Genomic DNA, 13457 nt, shown 5'->3' with positions numbered 1-13457 from the left:
CACTCATTCTGACCAGTGGCAGGAGGGTAAAGGAGCTGGGAGGGGAGAGGGTTCTAGTTACCAATAACGTGTGTTTTGGCGTGAGGGACTTATCCATGGACCAATGGGGGACACGTTGTGGTGGGCGGGGCAGCTTCTGGTCTGGTGCCTGCTGCGCTGGCAGCGCAGTGTGATTGACACGGTCAGCAGTAGGCGGGAGGCTGCTGTAGCGCGATGCCCATGTACAAGGTGAGGTCCTTTCACTGGGCGCCCGGCGCGGTGCGGGCCGAGCAGCTCCCCACCTGCATGTACCGGCTGCAGAACCTGCACCGCGGCCCGGCGGCCGCTGCGCCACCGCACCAGGTAGGAGCGGAGCGGGAGGAGGGCTCCTGAGGAGCGCGGCCGCCGCACGCGGGCGGGACGGAGGCCTGCTTGGGGGGCTCGGCTGGGAGCGGTGGGGGTTGGGCTGCTTCTAGGCCAGGCCGCTTCCTCACGGGAAGGGTCTAAGCGGCCCCTGGAGCTGGGCCCTGTGGACTCTTCCCCGCAGGGAGGGACCTGGCGCCGTCCCACGTGGCCGAGGAGCCCGGACCCGGCTATTCACCCCAAAGGGGGTGGGGGGAGAAGGGGGTTCCGCGAGCTGCCTGACAAGTCCTGGGGAGTCTCCTCAGTTCCTGCACCGGGGGAAGCCAACCCTTGCTTTGTGTGGCCACTTCCGGGAAACCCTGGTCTGGTGGAGCTCTGTCCCGGCCTACCTGGCTGCCTGCTCTTGATAGCGCTGAGCCTCCGTTGTCGGCAGTGAAGTTTACCTGCCCACAGTTGCGCGGGATCTGACAGTGTGAACGCTGAATGTTGTGGAACCTGCACTCTCAGAGCCCTCTGCGGATCGTACTGGTTGGTCCCTTCGCTTCTCTGTTTTACGAGTGGGGAAACTGAGACAGGAAGGTAAAACGTCTGTCCTGGGGCCACAGAGAGTCCTAGGCAAAGCCTTCGGCATGCCCTGGACTCCCTCTCTCTTTGTGGAAGGGTGTGCCAGAGTCTGTTTTATTTTTTGAGAGTAAGATGTTGTGTCTTGCCTTTACCTGTGAAGGTAACCATGGAACGTGAGTCAAGCGTAAGGTGATAGCATTGTTTGCTACCAGTCTGCAACAATATGACTGAGATATGTTAATTCCCTACACATCTTAATAGGTTATCTACTCAAAACCTAAATATGGCAGTACAAATGTCAACATTGTCAGCTATTTGCTGACTATGTTAGCAGACATCAATTTTATGTTTTTTACCCACAGTCACAAAGCAGTTTGCATACCCAGGTGCCAAAAGTTCCAGCTCTTCCTTTCCAGTTGCCTGACCCTTCAGATTCCCAGACATCTACAAGCAGTTACCAATTGTCAATACAAAAATCTGTGGCATAGCAAAAATGGGACAGTGTAAAATAAACGTAATGGTCTGTAGATTAAATATTTTGATAGCCAAACCTGGGAAGTCATGGGTGGTGTGTGTGCGCGAAGGAGCAGATAGTTCATGAGGGAATATTTCAGTGTTCTGCAGAGCAGAAAAAGTTGGTGAATTATTAGTCTATTTACTGTACCTCATCCTCTCTGTTTACATGGCCTCTACAGAAATGCAGTATTACTACACATACTTGAAATAGCTTTTTTTGTGAAAATCAGATCTAATTGTTAGGTTTGGTACCCACCTGCACTAAAATACCACCAGGTGTGAATTAAAATCAATGTAGGTGTTTTGGTGCAAGGGTTTGCAGACCAGCCCATACAATGTATTTCATACCGTTCTTGGTGAAACCTCACTTTTAGTACTAAATAATAGCTTTATCTTTCCTCATACTTTGAAGAATTAAGGGCCACACCTAAGATAATGCACAAGGATATACAGTAGGTGTTTGCCTTTAGCACCAAAGAACTTTCATTATGCATTGTATAGGCTGCCTGTTGCCAGTTGGCTTTTTTTTAAATCAGTAAAATTGATTAAAAATTAACATGAGACAATCTTGCATATCTTGTCTGGTAATAACTAAAACTTTTACTGCCACTTTTTTTTTAAAGATCTTCAAAGTACTTCACAAAGATAGTATTATCCAACTACCACAGATGAGTAAAATACTTTGCTCGGGTTTGTATAACAGTTCTGGGAAGAACCAGATCTGACTCCAAGCAGGGCCGGCTTTAGGAAGTGCGGGGCCCAATTCGAATACTTTCAGCGGGGCCCTGGCAGGGATGACTTAAAAAGAAAAAAGTGTAAAAAGAAAAAAAAAAAAAGCCTTCCATTTCTTCCATGTATTATTTACTTTCCATAACTATATAAATAATAAAATTGTATATTACGTACATTGCATCATATATGCTGTTGATTGGTTATTAATTACTGCCGTTTCACATGTGTAGGTCCATGCCACTCCCTGGGGGTGTGCACATGTGTGGGTCCCCACTGCTTCCTGCCCCCCTCATTGAAGCAAGTGTGCAGGTTACTGGCCTGGGAACTGCAGGGCAGCAGTGGACATGGGGCTGGTTTGAGGCAGGGCAGGTGCTGACTGGAGGTAGGGGCTGGCTGCAGGCAGGGCAAGGGGTGCGGGGGTGGCTGGAGACAGGGAAGTGTGGGGCGGGCTGGCTTCAGGCAGGGCCACAGGGGGGTGCAGCAGGGGTTGGCAGGGCTGGAGACAGGAGTATGGGACTGGATGGCTTCAGGCAGTGGGGTGCAGCGGGGGTTGGCTGGAGACAGGGCAGGGCGGGCAGTGCAGAGCTGGTGAGGGGTAGGGGGGGCGTGGCAGGGGTTTGCTGGAAGTAGGGCAGGGGGTTTAGTAGGGGCTGGCTGTGGGCAGGGGGTGCAGAGCTGGCTGCAGGCAGCGGGGGGCGGGGCTGTTGCGGGCAGGACAGGGGGTGCAGCAGAGGCAGCTGGAGCCCTGGCCCTTTAAATAGCCTCCAAGACCCCCGCTATCCCAGGACTCTGGGGGCTATTTAAAGGGCCCGGGGCTCCCCTGCTTCTACCCTGCCCCAGACCTTTTAAATAGCCGTGGGAGCCCTGGGGAATGCATGGGGGCAGCGGGGCTCCGGCAGCTATTTAAAGGACCGGGGTGGCAGAGGCAGCTGGAGCCCTGGCCCTTTAAATAGCCCCCAGAGCCCTGGGGTAGCAGGGGGCTCTGGGGGCTATTTAAAGGGCCCAGAGCTCCAGCCAGGGGCACGGGGCTTGCAGCATTCCAGCCAGAGCTTCAGCCAGGAGAGCGGGGCCGCGGGGCTTGTGGCGCTCCGGCCGGAGCTCCAGCCGGGGCCGCGGGGCTTGTGGCGCTCCGGCCGGGAGCTCCGGCCGGGGCCGCGGGGCTTGTGGCGCTCCGGCCGGGAGCTCCGGCCGGGGCCGCGGGGCTTGTGGCGCTCCGGCCGGGGCCGCGGGGCTTGTGGCGCTCCGGCCGGGGCCGCGGGGCTTGTGGCGCTCCGGCCGGGGCCGCGGGGCTTGTGGCGCTCCGGCCGGGGCCGCGGGGCTGTGGGGCAGCCGTGCTCCTGCCAGCGCTTTGGTCAGGGGAGCTGGGCCATGGAAGACCCCGGAGCAGACCGCAGCTGGGGTAAGTAAAAAAAAATTTAAAAGGCGCCTAAAGCATGGGGCCCTCTTAGGCGCGGGGCCCGATTCCCAGGAATCGGGCGAATCGGCCTAAAGCCGGCCCTGACTCCAAGCCTTCTGTTTGAGCGCTAGAATTCACTTTTATTTAAAGCTGTTTGATATTGCAACATCAGCATGAGTTTCATCACTGTGAAAGTCACTGGTTGAAGTAAATGGCTGGCAAGTCATTCTTGGGTCTTTAGGCTTCTGTATTCATGAAGTCCTTAAACTCTTCGGGGTTTAATTTTGAATTCTTATGTATGTAGATTTGCAGTTTTTATCTGGTTTTGATTAGGTCTTGGAATCACTCTGCTGTAGATAGAGATGCAACGTGGATCAAAAATTGTTTAATAAACGACTTAAAATATTTTAACCAATAAGATTTCAGTAAACCATTTAAATAAGGGACATATTTACAGTCTATCATTTTGCAGTCATCTGTTCACATAAAGTCAGTGGAAGTGACATGGGTTACTAATAAGCTTAAGAATTTCCTTTAGGATATTTTTAAAATATTTCCATAGAGTGTAAAAATGAAAGGTGTGATGTGACTAGCGTCAAAATAAATTCCTATAGAGACTTATCACAGTTCATTCAATGATGTACAATAATTGTATTGATGTATTTGATATATGTGAAAATTAATTTAATCTAATTCTTTCCCTCTAGGAAGAGGTTGACCCATCACTTCTAGCACTTGAATCCCGCCAAGAAGAGATCTTAAAACGCTTGTATGAACTTAAAATTGCTGTTGATGGGCTCTCAAAGATGATACAAACACCAGATGCTGACTTTGATGTAACTAATATAATCCAAGCTGATGAATATGCTCCGTTGACTGCAAGTGCAGCAGACTTAGATTCAATGCTTGGGAAGGCAAGTCCAGACTGGTATATTATCAATATACATGTGTCCAGTGAATGAATTACCTTTTGTGCAGAGGTCTCTGATCAGTAGTTAATTTGCTTTGCATCCAAATTTGAATAAGAAGGGTAAAAAACTGCAGGCTGAGTAAAATTTGGGATACTCAAAACTGATACGTACAAAAGACCTACTACTGCTCTTTAAAACAAAATCTGTTCAGTTTGGGTTATTTGAAACCTCCATATCACAGAACTGTAAGATGGACTAGTTGATCTTGAAATTATGGCCATGGCACTAAATCTTAGTTCTGCTGAAGTTAATGGACTCTTTACCTTGGACTTTAGCTGGAACCAGATTTTGACTCATAATGAGCACTGTGTTTTTTATCTTAGAAATATTACTGCTTGGTAAGGAAGTTGCTTGAGCAGATGCTGTAAATGTTAAAAATAAACTGAATGCTATAGGATATACAACTATATGGCTTGATAAATTTCTTGTTCCGTACCAAAATGTACTTATTGAATGTCTCTGAAGTGCAATGAGTTGTTATACATTGTCTGCTACATATTATTTACTTTTGATGCAGGATTATGGTGCTCTGAAAGATATTGTGATCAATGCAAACCCTTCTCAACCTCCATTGTCACTGCTAGTACTGCACAGTCTGCTATGTGAGCGTTATAAGATTTTATCAGCTGTTCATACACACTCATCAGTGAAATGTGTGCCAGAAAACCTCTTGAAATGCTTCGGTGAGCAGACTAGGAAACAATCACGTCACGAGTATAAGTTGGGCTTCACTCTCATTTGGAAGAATGGTAAGAATGACATCTAACTTACAGAAGGGAAGTGTTGGCTTGCAAATGGTTAAATAGTTCTAATTTCAGGCATTTGCTTTAGATGAACACAACATTTAAAGGGTCATTCAATTTGAAAAATCACACTTCCATGTGAATTTTGTACCTACTGTTGCTACAAGTAATTCCTAAGGTTACTAAAAAAGGAAAAATCAGGGCTTTTTTTCTTAGTTTCCTTTTGACAGCAGTTTGTGTACACTCAGATGTGTCTTGTTCAGGTGTATCCCTCATCTGCTGCTCTAGAAGGAGCTTGCAAGAGCATGCTCTTCCTCAGCTAGGCAAGAAATGTTGGGGTGCCAACCCTCCAGGTATTGCGGGCAGTCTCTTGGAATCACGCTGTATCTCCTGGAGGCTACTTCAGCCAAACCGGGAGATTTTGGGTGCTAACAGTCTGGCATGGCAGCGGGACCAAGGTAGGCTCTCTACCTGCCCTTGCTGAGTGCCACTCCTGGAAGAGGGCTGGCACCCTCCCTGTGCCCCTGGGGTGGGGGTAGGGCAAGGGGGGTCTCTGCACGCTGCCCCTGCCCTGAGTGCTGACTCTGCAGCTCCCACTGCCCAGGAACTGCGGCCAATGGGAGCTGTAGAGGCGGAGCTTGCAGGCAGTGGTGCACGGAGACCCGCTGGCCCCCCCCATCTAGGAGCTGCTGCTAGAGGGATGTGCCGGTTGCTTTCGGGAGCCGCCCGAGGTAAACACTGATCCTCTGACCTCCTCCTGCACCCCAGTAGAGCCCGCAACCAAACTCCTTCCCAGAGCCTGACCCCACACCCCCTCCTGCACCCAGACTCCATAGGTGCTGGAACTAGTAGTGCTGGGGGTGCTGTAGCACCCCCGGCTTGAAGTAGTTTCCATTATATACAGGGCTTACAGTTTGGTTCAATGGCTCTCAGCACCACCACTATGCAAATTGTTTCAGCTGCCCTGCCAAACTCCCTCCCAGAGCCTGACCCCACACCTCCTCCTGCACCTAAACTCCTTCCCAGAGCCCAGCCCACATCCTGCAGCTTAGCCTGGTGAGAGTGAGGATGGGGGAGAGCGAGTGACAGAAGAAGGGGAGATGGAGTGAGTGGGGGTGGGGCTCAGAGAAGGGGCGGGACAAGGGTATTTGGGTTTGCGCAATTAGTTGGCAACCCTATATACCAGTAACAGCAGCAACAAAGATGAAACAGCAGAGGCAGGTGTGTACATACAGAAAAGTGGGTAAGGAGTAGGCTTGAGTTGAGTGCTCCTCTTGAGCATTCATGAAAGACCTTTAATAGAGCAGGTGAGCAGAATTTGTTCTGAAACATGCTGTTTAAAGAGTGATTGAGCTCATAAAATACATTTTGCCCTCACTGTTACAGATCTTATCCATTGATGGACTAGTCAAAGGAAATGAATTTCACCGGTTGGAGCCTCAATATGTGGTCTGACACTGGTTACGTAGAGCTAAAAGTTAGCTTCTAACTAACAGCATTTGCCCCACTCTTGTTGGGGCAACAAGGAACCTCTCAAGTGGGTCCTAGACTATCCTAAATTAGATGACAGCAGGTGTAATTGCATCTGCAAGTGAACAGGAAGCTATCCAGAATGAGCACAGGTTCTGTTCATCCTAGCCCATGCCTCTCAGCCATTTCTGCTCTAGCTGGAGGATTCCTGAAGTAGTGCAGTAATCAAATCTGGGAGTAAAGTTGTGTGAGGTTTACCAATGCCTGGGAATCCAGAAGAAATTAATCTAAGAGGAGCCAAAGACTGCAAGCCCTTATTAGTGACATTATTTTATACCTTCAGTAAATGAGGCATAAAGGCCTGCTCCTGTTGTCCTCTTCCACCACGAATTTCCATTTTAGCCAGGCTGAGTTCAAGCTATCTCCCTTTCAGTTCATATCCCTATCAATTTTATAAAAAGTTATTAAACTAATATCATTTTCTTGTTATTCTGGAAGTCTTTTCTGTAGTGAACTGCATTCTCATTTGATGATTCTCTAAATATGAATAAGGAAAAACCCCTACTTCAATAGTAGCACTATCCAGTTAGAGAGATAGTGAAACAATGACAGACATTCCTAAACTTATTTCATACTACACAGAAACTACATTTAAAAGAACATCATTAAAATTGCAAAGTCAAGCCCTTAAAAGTTAGGAACTTTGCGTAGGCAGCCTTAATTTTCAATCTTAATTTGGCCCCCTTGTGTGTATGCATTTGATGGTCTTTAATTGCATAATCACATACTACTTTTTCACAGGACCTGCTGTGGGGATGAATGAGGGGTGTGTAGTAGAGACTTGTCGGTAGGACCTCTGCCTCATTTGTTGCAGAAGTAGGAAGGTGTGTAGTGTATGAGTTGGGATTGCAGGAAGAGAAAGGACAGTTTCATGGTTATGGCAGTTGAATGCTGCCTTTGGAGTCTATGCAAAGATTTCATAGGTTATTAATTTTGTGTTCTTCATTTTCTGAGTGCCTGTCTTAAGTCCTTGGGTTCTGATTTGTAGAAGTGCTAAGCATTCAGATGCAACTGAGGTCAGTGGCAGCTGTTTATAATATGAAAGTGCTATATATGATATGGAGTACACCGGAAATTCAGGTCCTAGTCATCTCAAATTGGACACCTGAAATTAGTAGATACTTTTTATCTTAATTCCTTGTCGTTAGTTTCTCTATCTGTAGAATACACCCTGGGTCACAAGGTTAATATAAATTCATTATTTGGGAAGGCACTCCAATAATATAGTGGTAAGCAACATGGAAAAGCTCATAAGGAAATTAATCATTCTGTTTCTAAGAGCAGGTCTTGAATAGTATGCAGTAAGGCAGGCATGGGGCTGTGCATTGAGCAATAAGAAAACAATATTGAATAGCTACTCATTGAGTAGTGAATGAAGAAGGGATCCTGTGGGGAAAAGTGTGATCATATAATTAAAGACTATGATAATGTATATGTACAAGGGGGCTGGATTAAGGTTGCAGTATTCTAAAAGCAAGAGAGGTATACACAAATAACTCCTGACAACAAATTCTGTTGGAGAGCATCATCTTGAATGTATGCATTATTCATCAGTAGAACTGGAATATTTACATTTGTCTCACAGATCTCTGCCGCAGGAGTTTATGGAGTAGTAAGTAGTTATCCTCTGTGTACCAGCCTGAAAGTGCGGTGGGATGGGACACTTCGCCTGTGAGTTTCACTGATATTTGGTGACACTCAAGCATGCTGGGTTTCATTCCAGGCTCTGTGGAGTGTAGTCCTGTGGACAAAGACTCCTCTACCCCTTTCTCAGCCATTGGCATTCTTCACTGGAACCAGCCGTCACCTCCACATTTCCTAGGCCCAACGAATCATGGAGAGCATGAGAGTGTGTTAGGTACCTGCCCTTAGGCAGATTCCCGGACCTAGCACAGTCCAGAATTCACTGCAGGGAAAGTTCTGCTCAGTCTCAAACTGCAGCGTGCCCACTGAGGACAGACTCTTCAAGGAATTTAGCTGTTAAAATCTAAGTCCCCAATGAGCATGTGGAAACTGACCTTTCAAAGGCTTAGAACTTGGCCAAATTGTGATTTATTATCACAGCAAAAGCCCTCCTCCTTCCCAAACTTCAGGGCCCTGCTCCATAGTATTGGGCAGTGGGGGAAAGAGGTGGTGCTAGAATGTGTCACTGAAAAGATAGGCTGAACTTAACAGAAGCAAAAGGTATTTTCCTAGACTCCTTCTTGGAAGAAGCTGAAATGGTTTTTAAAAAAAAACAAAACACCCTTGAGACTGAAGCAAACACCTAGCATGGAAAACTTCAACCCAACAGGGCAAGTTATAAGTAACTGAAAACAGGATCTTCTAGGGAAAACTTCAATAGGCAGCAATAGCAGCCCGCCTCTACTATTAATGAACCTTTTTCCATATATGTACTGTAAACAGTTGTGGTGTTAAGTGTTCTTATTTTTGTCTTAATTTCAGTTCCCAAGCCCCAGATGAAGTTCAGCATTCAAACCATGTGTCCCATTGAAGGAGAAGGAAATATTGCTAGATTTTTGTTCTCCTTATTTGGCCAGAAGCATAATGCAGTCACTTCAACTCTGATAGACAGTTGGGTGGATACAGCCATCTTCCAGCTGAAGGAAGGTAGTAATAAAGAAAAAGCAGCAGTCTTACGCTCCATGAACACCACCCTTGGCAAGACATCCTGGCTGGGGGGAAATGAACTCACTGTAGCAGACATCGTGGCGTGGTGTGCACTTCAGCAGACAAGTTGCTCTAATGCTGTTCCAGCCAATGTACAGAAATGGATGAAGTCTTGTGAGAATTTGGCACCTTTCAACAGTGCCCTTAAACTATTAAAATGAGTATGCAGTCTTCCAAGGGGGATTCTGTAGCTTTATTCCACCCCATGCCTGTTGTGGTGGTTGTGAAAGTCTCTTCTAAAATGTCTTTTAATGAGAGTGTGGACTGATGTCTTTTAACATCAATTGTAAAGTCTTATACCAATAAAGACATCACAGTTGCCTTTTGCTTGTAATCTTATTTGTATGAGATTAAAGTGAACCTATAATAGCCTGTGGTGCTACAGCTGTATGTCAGACCAGTGGTTGTAAGTTTTGAGGGCATGTTTTGACCCCAAGCTATTCCCCATAGCGATCCAGGAAGAGGCTTAGAACTAAAATGTTAGATGTAAACATTAGGCACTCCCCTGCACTGGCAACCTGGGAGAGAGGTGTGATCAGACACTACTAAAAAAAACAGCTCCAGACACACTGCCTATGGGGGGCAGAGGATAAAGGAGTGGGGGAGTGCAGTGAGGGGCTCATCCCGTTCCTGGGATGAGCCCCTCTGGAGATCGGAGTAGGGGGAGCTCGGAGCCTGCCCCTCAGAGGGTCAGGTGGTGACCAAGAAGTATAAAGGCTTACCTTCAGAGCTCACTAGGGAGCCAGCCACCAGGCAGGCCAGATCTCTCCTGCCTAGCCCACAACTGGGTAACCCCCGTGGCCCAAGGTACACACCAGGACTGGCCTGACCTGCCCTGTGCTCGCTAACTGGAGGAGTTGCCAGATCTGCCCTGCGCCTGCTACCCAGAGGAGTTGCTGGGCCTGCCACTTGCCCACTACCCTGAGGAACCTAGGGTGGTGGACCCCCTCTGAGGACAATCCTGACCCAAGTACTACCCCAGGGGGAGTCTGAAAGTAGCCCAGTGGCAGCTGACCCTCATCTGGCTGCACCACTGCCAGAGCCCATGTTTGGGTTGTGGCTAGGATCCCCACTGACTCAGCAGCAGGTCTTCTGCTGTTGCTAGGACCTCGGGCTGGGACACAGTGGAGTGGGAGGGCCTGTGCCCCCCCCCCCCCCGCCACCCAACTCATGGGTTGCAGTTTTCCCCCTCTCCCAGGCCTTGAAGGCTTCAGCCTACTCTTGTTGTTCAGCCCTATCTTGACCTAGGTCCTAGGCTTGATACTATTTGTACTGTTACTGCTCATCTCCAGAAGTGACCTTATAGGAACAGGTGAAATGAGAGACAAAGCATAACTAAATCATGCCTGAAAGAAAAATACCATTGAAGTACAGACACAGGAAAGGTTTTTTGAAATATTTATATAAGAAACTTTACTTAATTTTATAGGTTATATTGACTTAATCATGTTTACACAGTCTGAGTGATGCTCTACTTAAACTGGAGAACCAAGCCTCTTGTGCTTATCTTCTCTATCCTTTTTTTCTCTTGAGAGCAATTTTATTTTCTCCTTAAGCTTTTCAATTTCTTCCTCTTGCTGCATCACCTTCTGCTGTAGACTACAAATAACCTGAAAGCAAAAGCCAGTTTAAGAAAAATCATGTACTGTAAGAATTCCTCTTAAATTTGCTTGCCACTAGCTAATACACCAAGCCAACTAAATGTTCCCCCACTTGAAAAGTTAACTTACTCTACCGACAGAAGAAATGCAAGTTTCACTGATGATAGGGATGGCAGTAGCAGACACTTGTTAGCTGCAGTACTAGGAGATGGACTTTTCCTTCTGCTACAGTACCAAGTGGCTTTTATTTTGCAGTGGTGCCCAAACTTTTCCTGTCACATGCCACCTACTCTCTGTAAGGAAATCTGTCCACATTCCCCCTCCATTACTGCACAGTTGTCATAGGGGCTACACCACCAGCTTGAAGTGGTTTCCATTATATACAGGGTTTACAGGTTGGTTTAATGGCTCTCAGCACTCTACAAATTGTTCCAACCCCTGATAGTTGGCTGAACTGGGCAGGGGGAGGAGCTGGGCAAGGGGGTGGAACTAGAGCAAGGGTGAGTGATGCTCCCTCCCCGCCCCAGTGGGGATTAGCTTTTGCCCTCCCAACCTCTGCATGCGCCTGGGGGTTGGGGGGGATACATCCCCCAGTTTGGGAACCACTGTTTTAAAGGGAGATGACTGAAATATTCTGGGGCTTCTGAGGTTAGAGCACAGCCCTTGAACTAGCATATAGGTGACTCAGAAGATCAAAATTCTAAAGTGGTAAGGGAACCCCTGGTAGGTTTTGTGGTAGAAGCACAGGAGTGAGAATCCTGCAAAATTATGTCTTCAGAGAAGCAGATAAAACTGACGTAACAATGAAAATAGGTTATCTAGATTTCGAGACCAATATTTCTCAACCACCAAGATTAGAAACATTGGTGCAACAGCCCATTCTCATGCAGTGGTCCTAAGCACAGTAATCAGAAAAGCACTACATTTGTTCCATCATTCAAACCATCCTCTAAGTTGTAAAAATAGCAACGAGGGAATGCAAACAGGCAGAGGGAGAACACAGCTCTGCAACACCATGCAATTTTTTTATGTTCCTCTTGCATAAATACATTTTTTCAGCTATATGTTTTCTTTATGCTGTACTAAAATAGAGGCTGTTAATAACTTACATTTTCTGTATTATGAAACAGTTCACTTTCAAGAAGCTGAGCAGCAGTTGGTCTCTGTGATGATACCTCACTGGTTAGCAACTTAACATACTTGGTTTGTACTGGCCATTTGTTGCTAAAAGAACTAGGAACATGGCCATTTCTTAAACGTGTCAATATTTTGCTTCTTTCCATTTCTGTTCCAAATGGCTGAAAAAGTTCTAGAAGAATTACACCCACACTGTACATGTCTGACTGCAAGAGGGAAAAAAGTAAAAAAGTCTAGTTACGTTTATTTTCAAAATAAAATTTTCAATGTTGTACACAGGTTCTAGGAAACAATATCAGGTGTTGAACACGGCATCCTAAAGGCTAACAGACTGTTTGGCACTTTGCTAAAGAAAGTTTTAGCATACACATGAACTACCTCATCACAGGAGGTGCACAAGAAAAAGGCAGAACTGAAACTTATGCCAGAGCCAGTAGTGAGGAAACTTTACTACTTAGAGTGTAACTGCCCAGCAGAAGACTTGAAGTTTTGTTCCTACTAACTGTAACAAGCATTTCTTTTAAAAACAAGTATAAATTTGTTTCATTACATTTAATCATAGAATATCAGGGTTGGAAGGGACCTCAGGAGGTCATCTAGTCCAACCCCCTGCTCAAAGCAGGACCAATCCCCAGACAGATTTTTGCCCCAGATTCCTAAATGGCCCCCTCAAGGATTGAACTCACAACCCTGGGTTTAGCAGGCCAATGCTCAAACCACTGAGCTATCCCTCCCCCTAAGTCTCATTCATTTTTAGTCTTTTCTTTTTAGAGAAACGTTGCTCTTAATTATTTAAGGAGTAAAGACAAAGGTAGTCACTATCTTAATCTAAAGAAAGTACATCAGAATAACAAATGCTGGGCAGATAATACTTTGCACCAAAGTATTTTTAAAACTATAGGAAAAAACAATTGTCACTACCTTGAAATCATAGTGAGATCCTTGCAGCTGTTCTGGTGAAGCATACAGACAAGTACCAACTCCTGAAGTATGTTTTAGTCCTACAAAAAAGAAACAATTTAAATTGCTTCAGTGACTCCAAGTTCATTGATAAAAATTGATAATAATTTAAACATCTCTTCAATAATGCACTGCTAATTTTTTAATTGAAAACTGTTTTTTCAATTACCATTTATCTTCTCTGTCTTTAACCAGTGGTTTGGGATTTCCTGTATAATATCTCTGCAAGCCAGTCCGAAATCTCCTATTTTCACATGGTGGTCTGATCCATATAGAAAGACATTTCTGGGCTACA

At 46.2% G+C, this 13457-nt stretch overlaps 2 protein-coding genes across 7 annotated transcripts in view; one reads left to right on the top strand and one right to left on the bottom strand.

The window, feature by feature from the left end:
* The first annotated feature begins 138 nt into the window (after positions 1 to 138).
* AIMP2 (aminoacyl tRNA synthetase complex interacting multifunctional protein 2) lies at positions 139 to 9788 on the top strand. Of its 4 annotated transcripts, none has more exons than XM_030578243.1 (4): positions 139 to 228; positions 4258 to 4464; positions 5039 to 5270; positions 9240 to 9788. In XM_030578243.1, the coding sequence occupies exons 1-4, from the start codon at positions 214 to 216 to the stop codon at positions 9623 to 9625; spliced, it is 840 nt and encodes a 279-aa protein (XP_030434103.1). In that variant the 5' UTR covers positions 139 to 213; the 3' UTR covers positions 9626 to 9788. The 4 variants fall into 4 exon arrangements, with proteins under 4 accessions (XP_030434103.1, XP_030434102.1, XP_030434105.1 ...); XM_030578242.1 differs by having other exon boundaries at positions 150 to 342; XM_030578245.1 differs by lacking the exon at positions 139 to 228 and adding an exon at positions 537 to 921.
* Positions 9789 to 10849: 1061 nt separating this feature from the next.
* EIF2AK1 (eukaryotic translation initiation factor 2 alpha kinase 1) overlaps positions 10850 to 13457 on the bottom strand; it is a 35256-nt gene continuing 32648 nt past the window's right edge. For all 3 annotated transcript variants that reach the window (XM_030577992.1, XM_030577990.1, XM_030577993.1), the window contains 4 exons: positions 13332 to 13452; positions 13124 to 13203; positions 12175 to 12408; positions 10850 to 11074 (listed from right to left, as the gene is read on the bottom strand). In XM_030577992.1, coding sequence (XP_030433852.1) covers positions 10940 to 11074; positions 12175 to 12408; positions 13124 to 13203; positions 13332 to 13452 — 570 coding nt within the window. In that variant the 3' untranslated portion in view covers positions 10850 to 10939. The remainder of the gene's footprint in view (positions 11075 to 12174; positions 12409 to 13123; positions 13204 to 13331; positions 13453 to 13457) is intronic.

Source organism: Gopherus evgoodei, chromosome 10 (assembly GCF_007399415.2).
Source record: "Gopherus evgoodei ecotype Sinaloan lineage chromosome 10, rGopEvg1_v1.p, whole genome shotgun sequence".
In the NCBI taxonomy this organism is placed as follows: Eukaryota; Metazoa; Chordata; order Testudines; family Testudinidae; genus Gopherus; species Gopherus evgoodei.
Note: the sequence above shows the minus strand (reverse complement) of the source record. Positions and strands in the feature narration are given on the sequence as shown.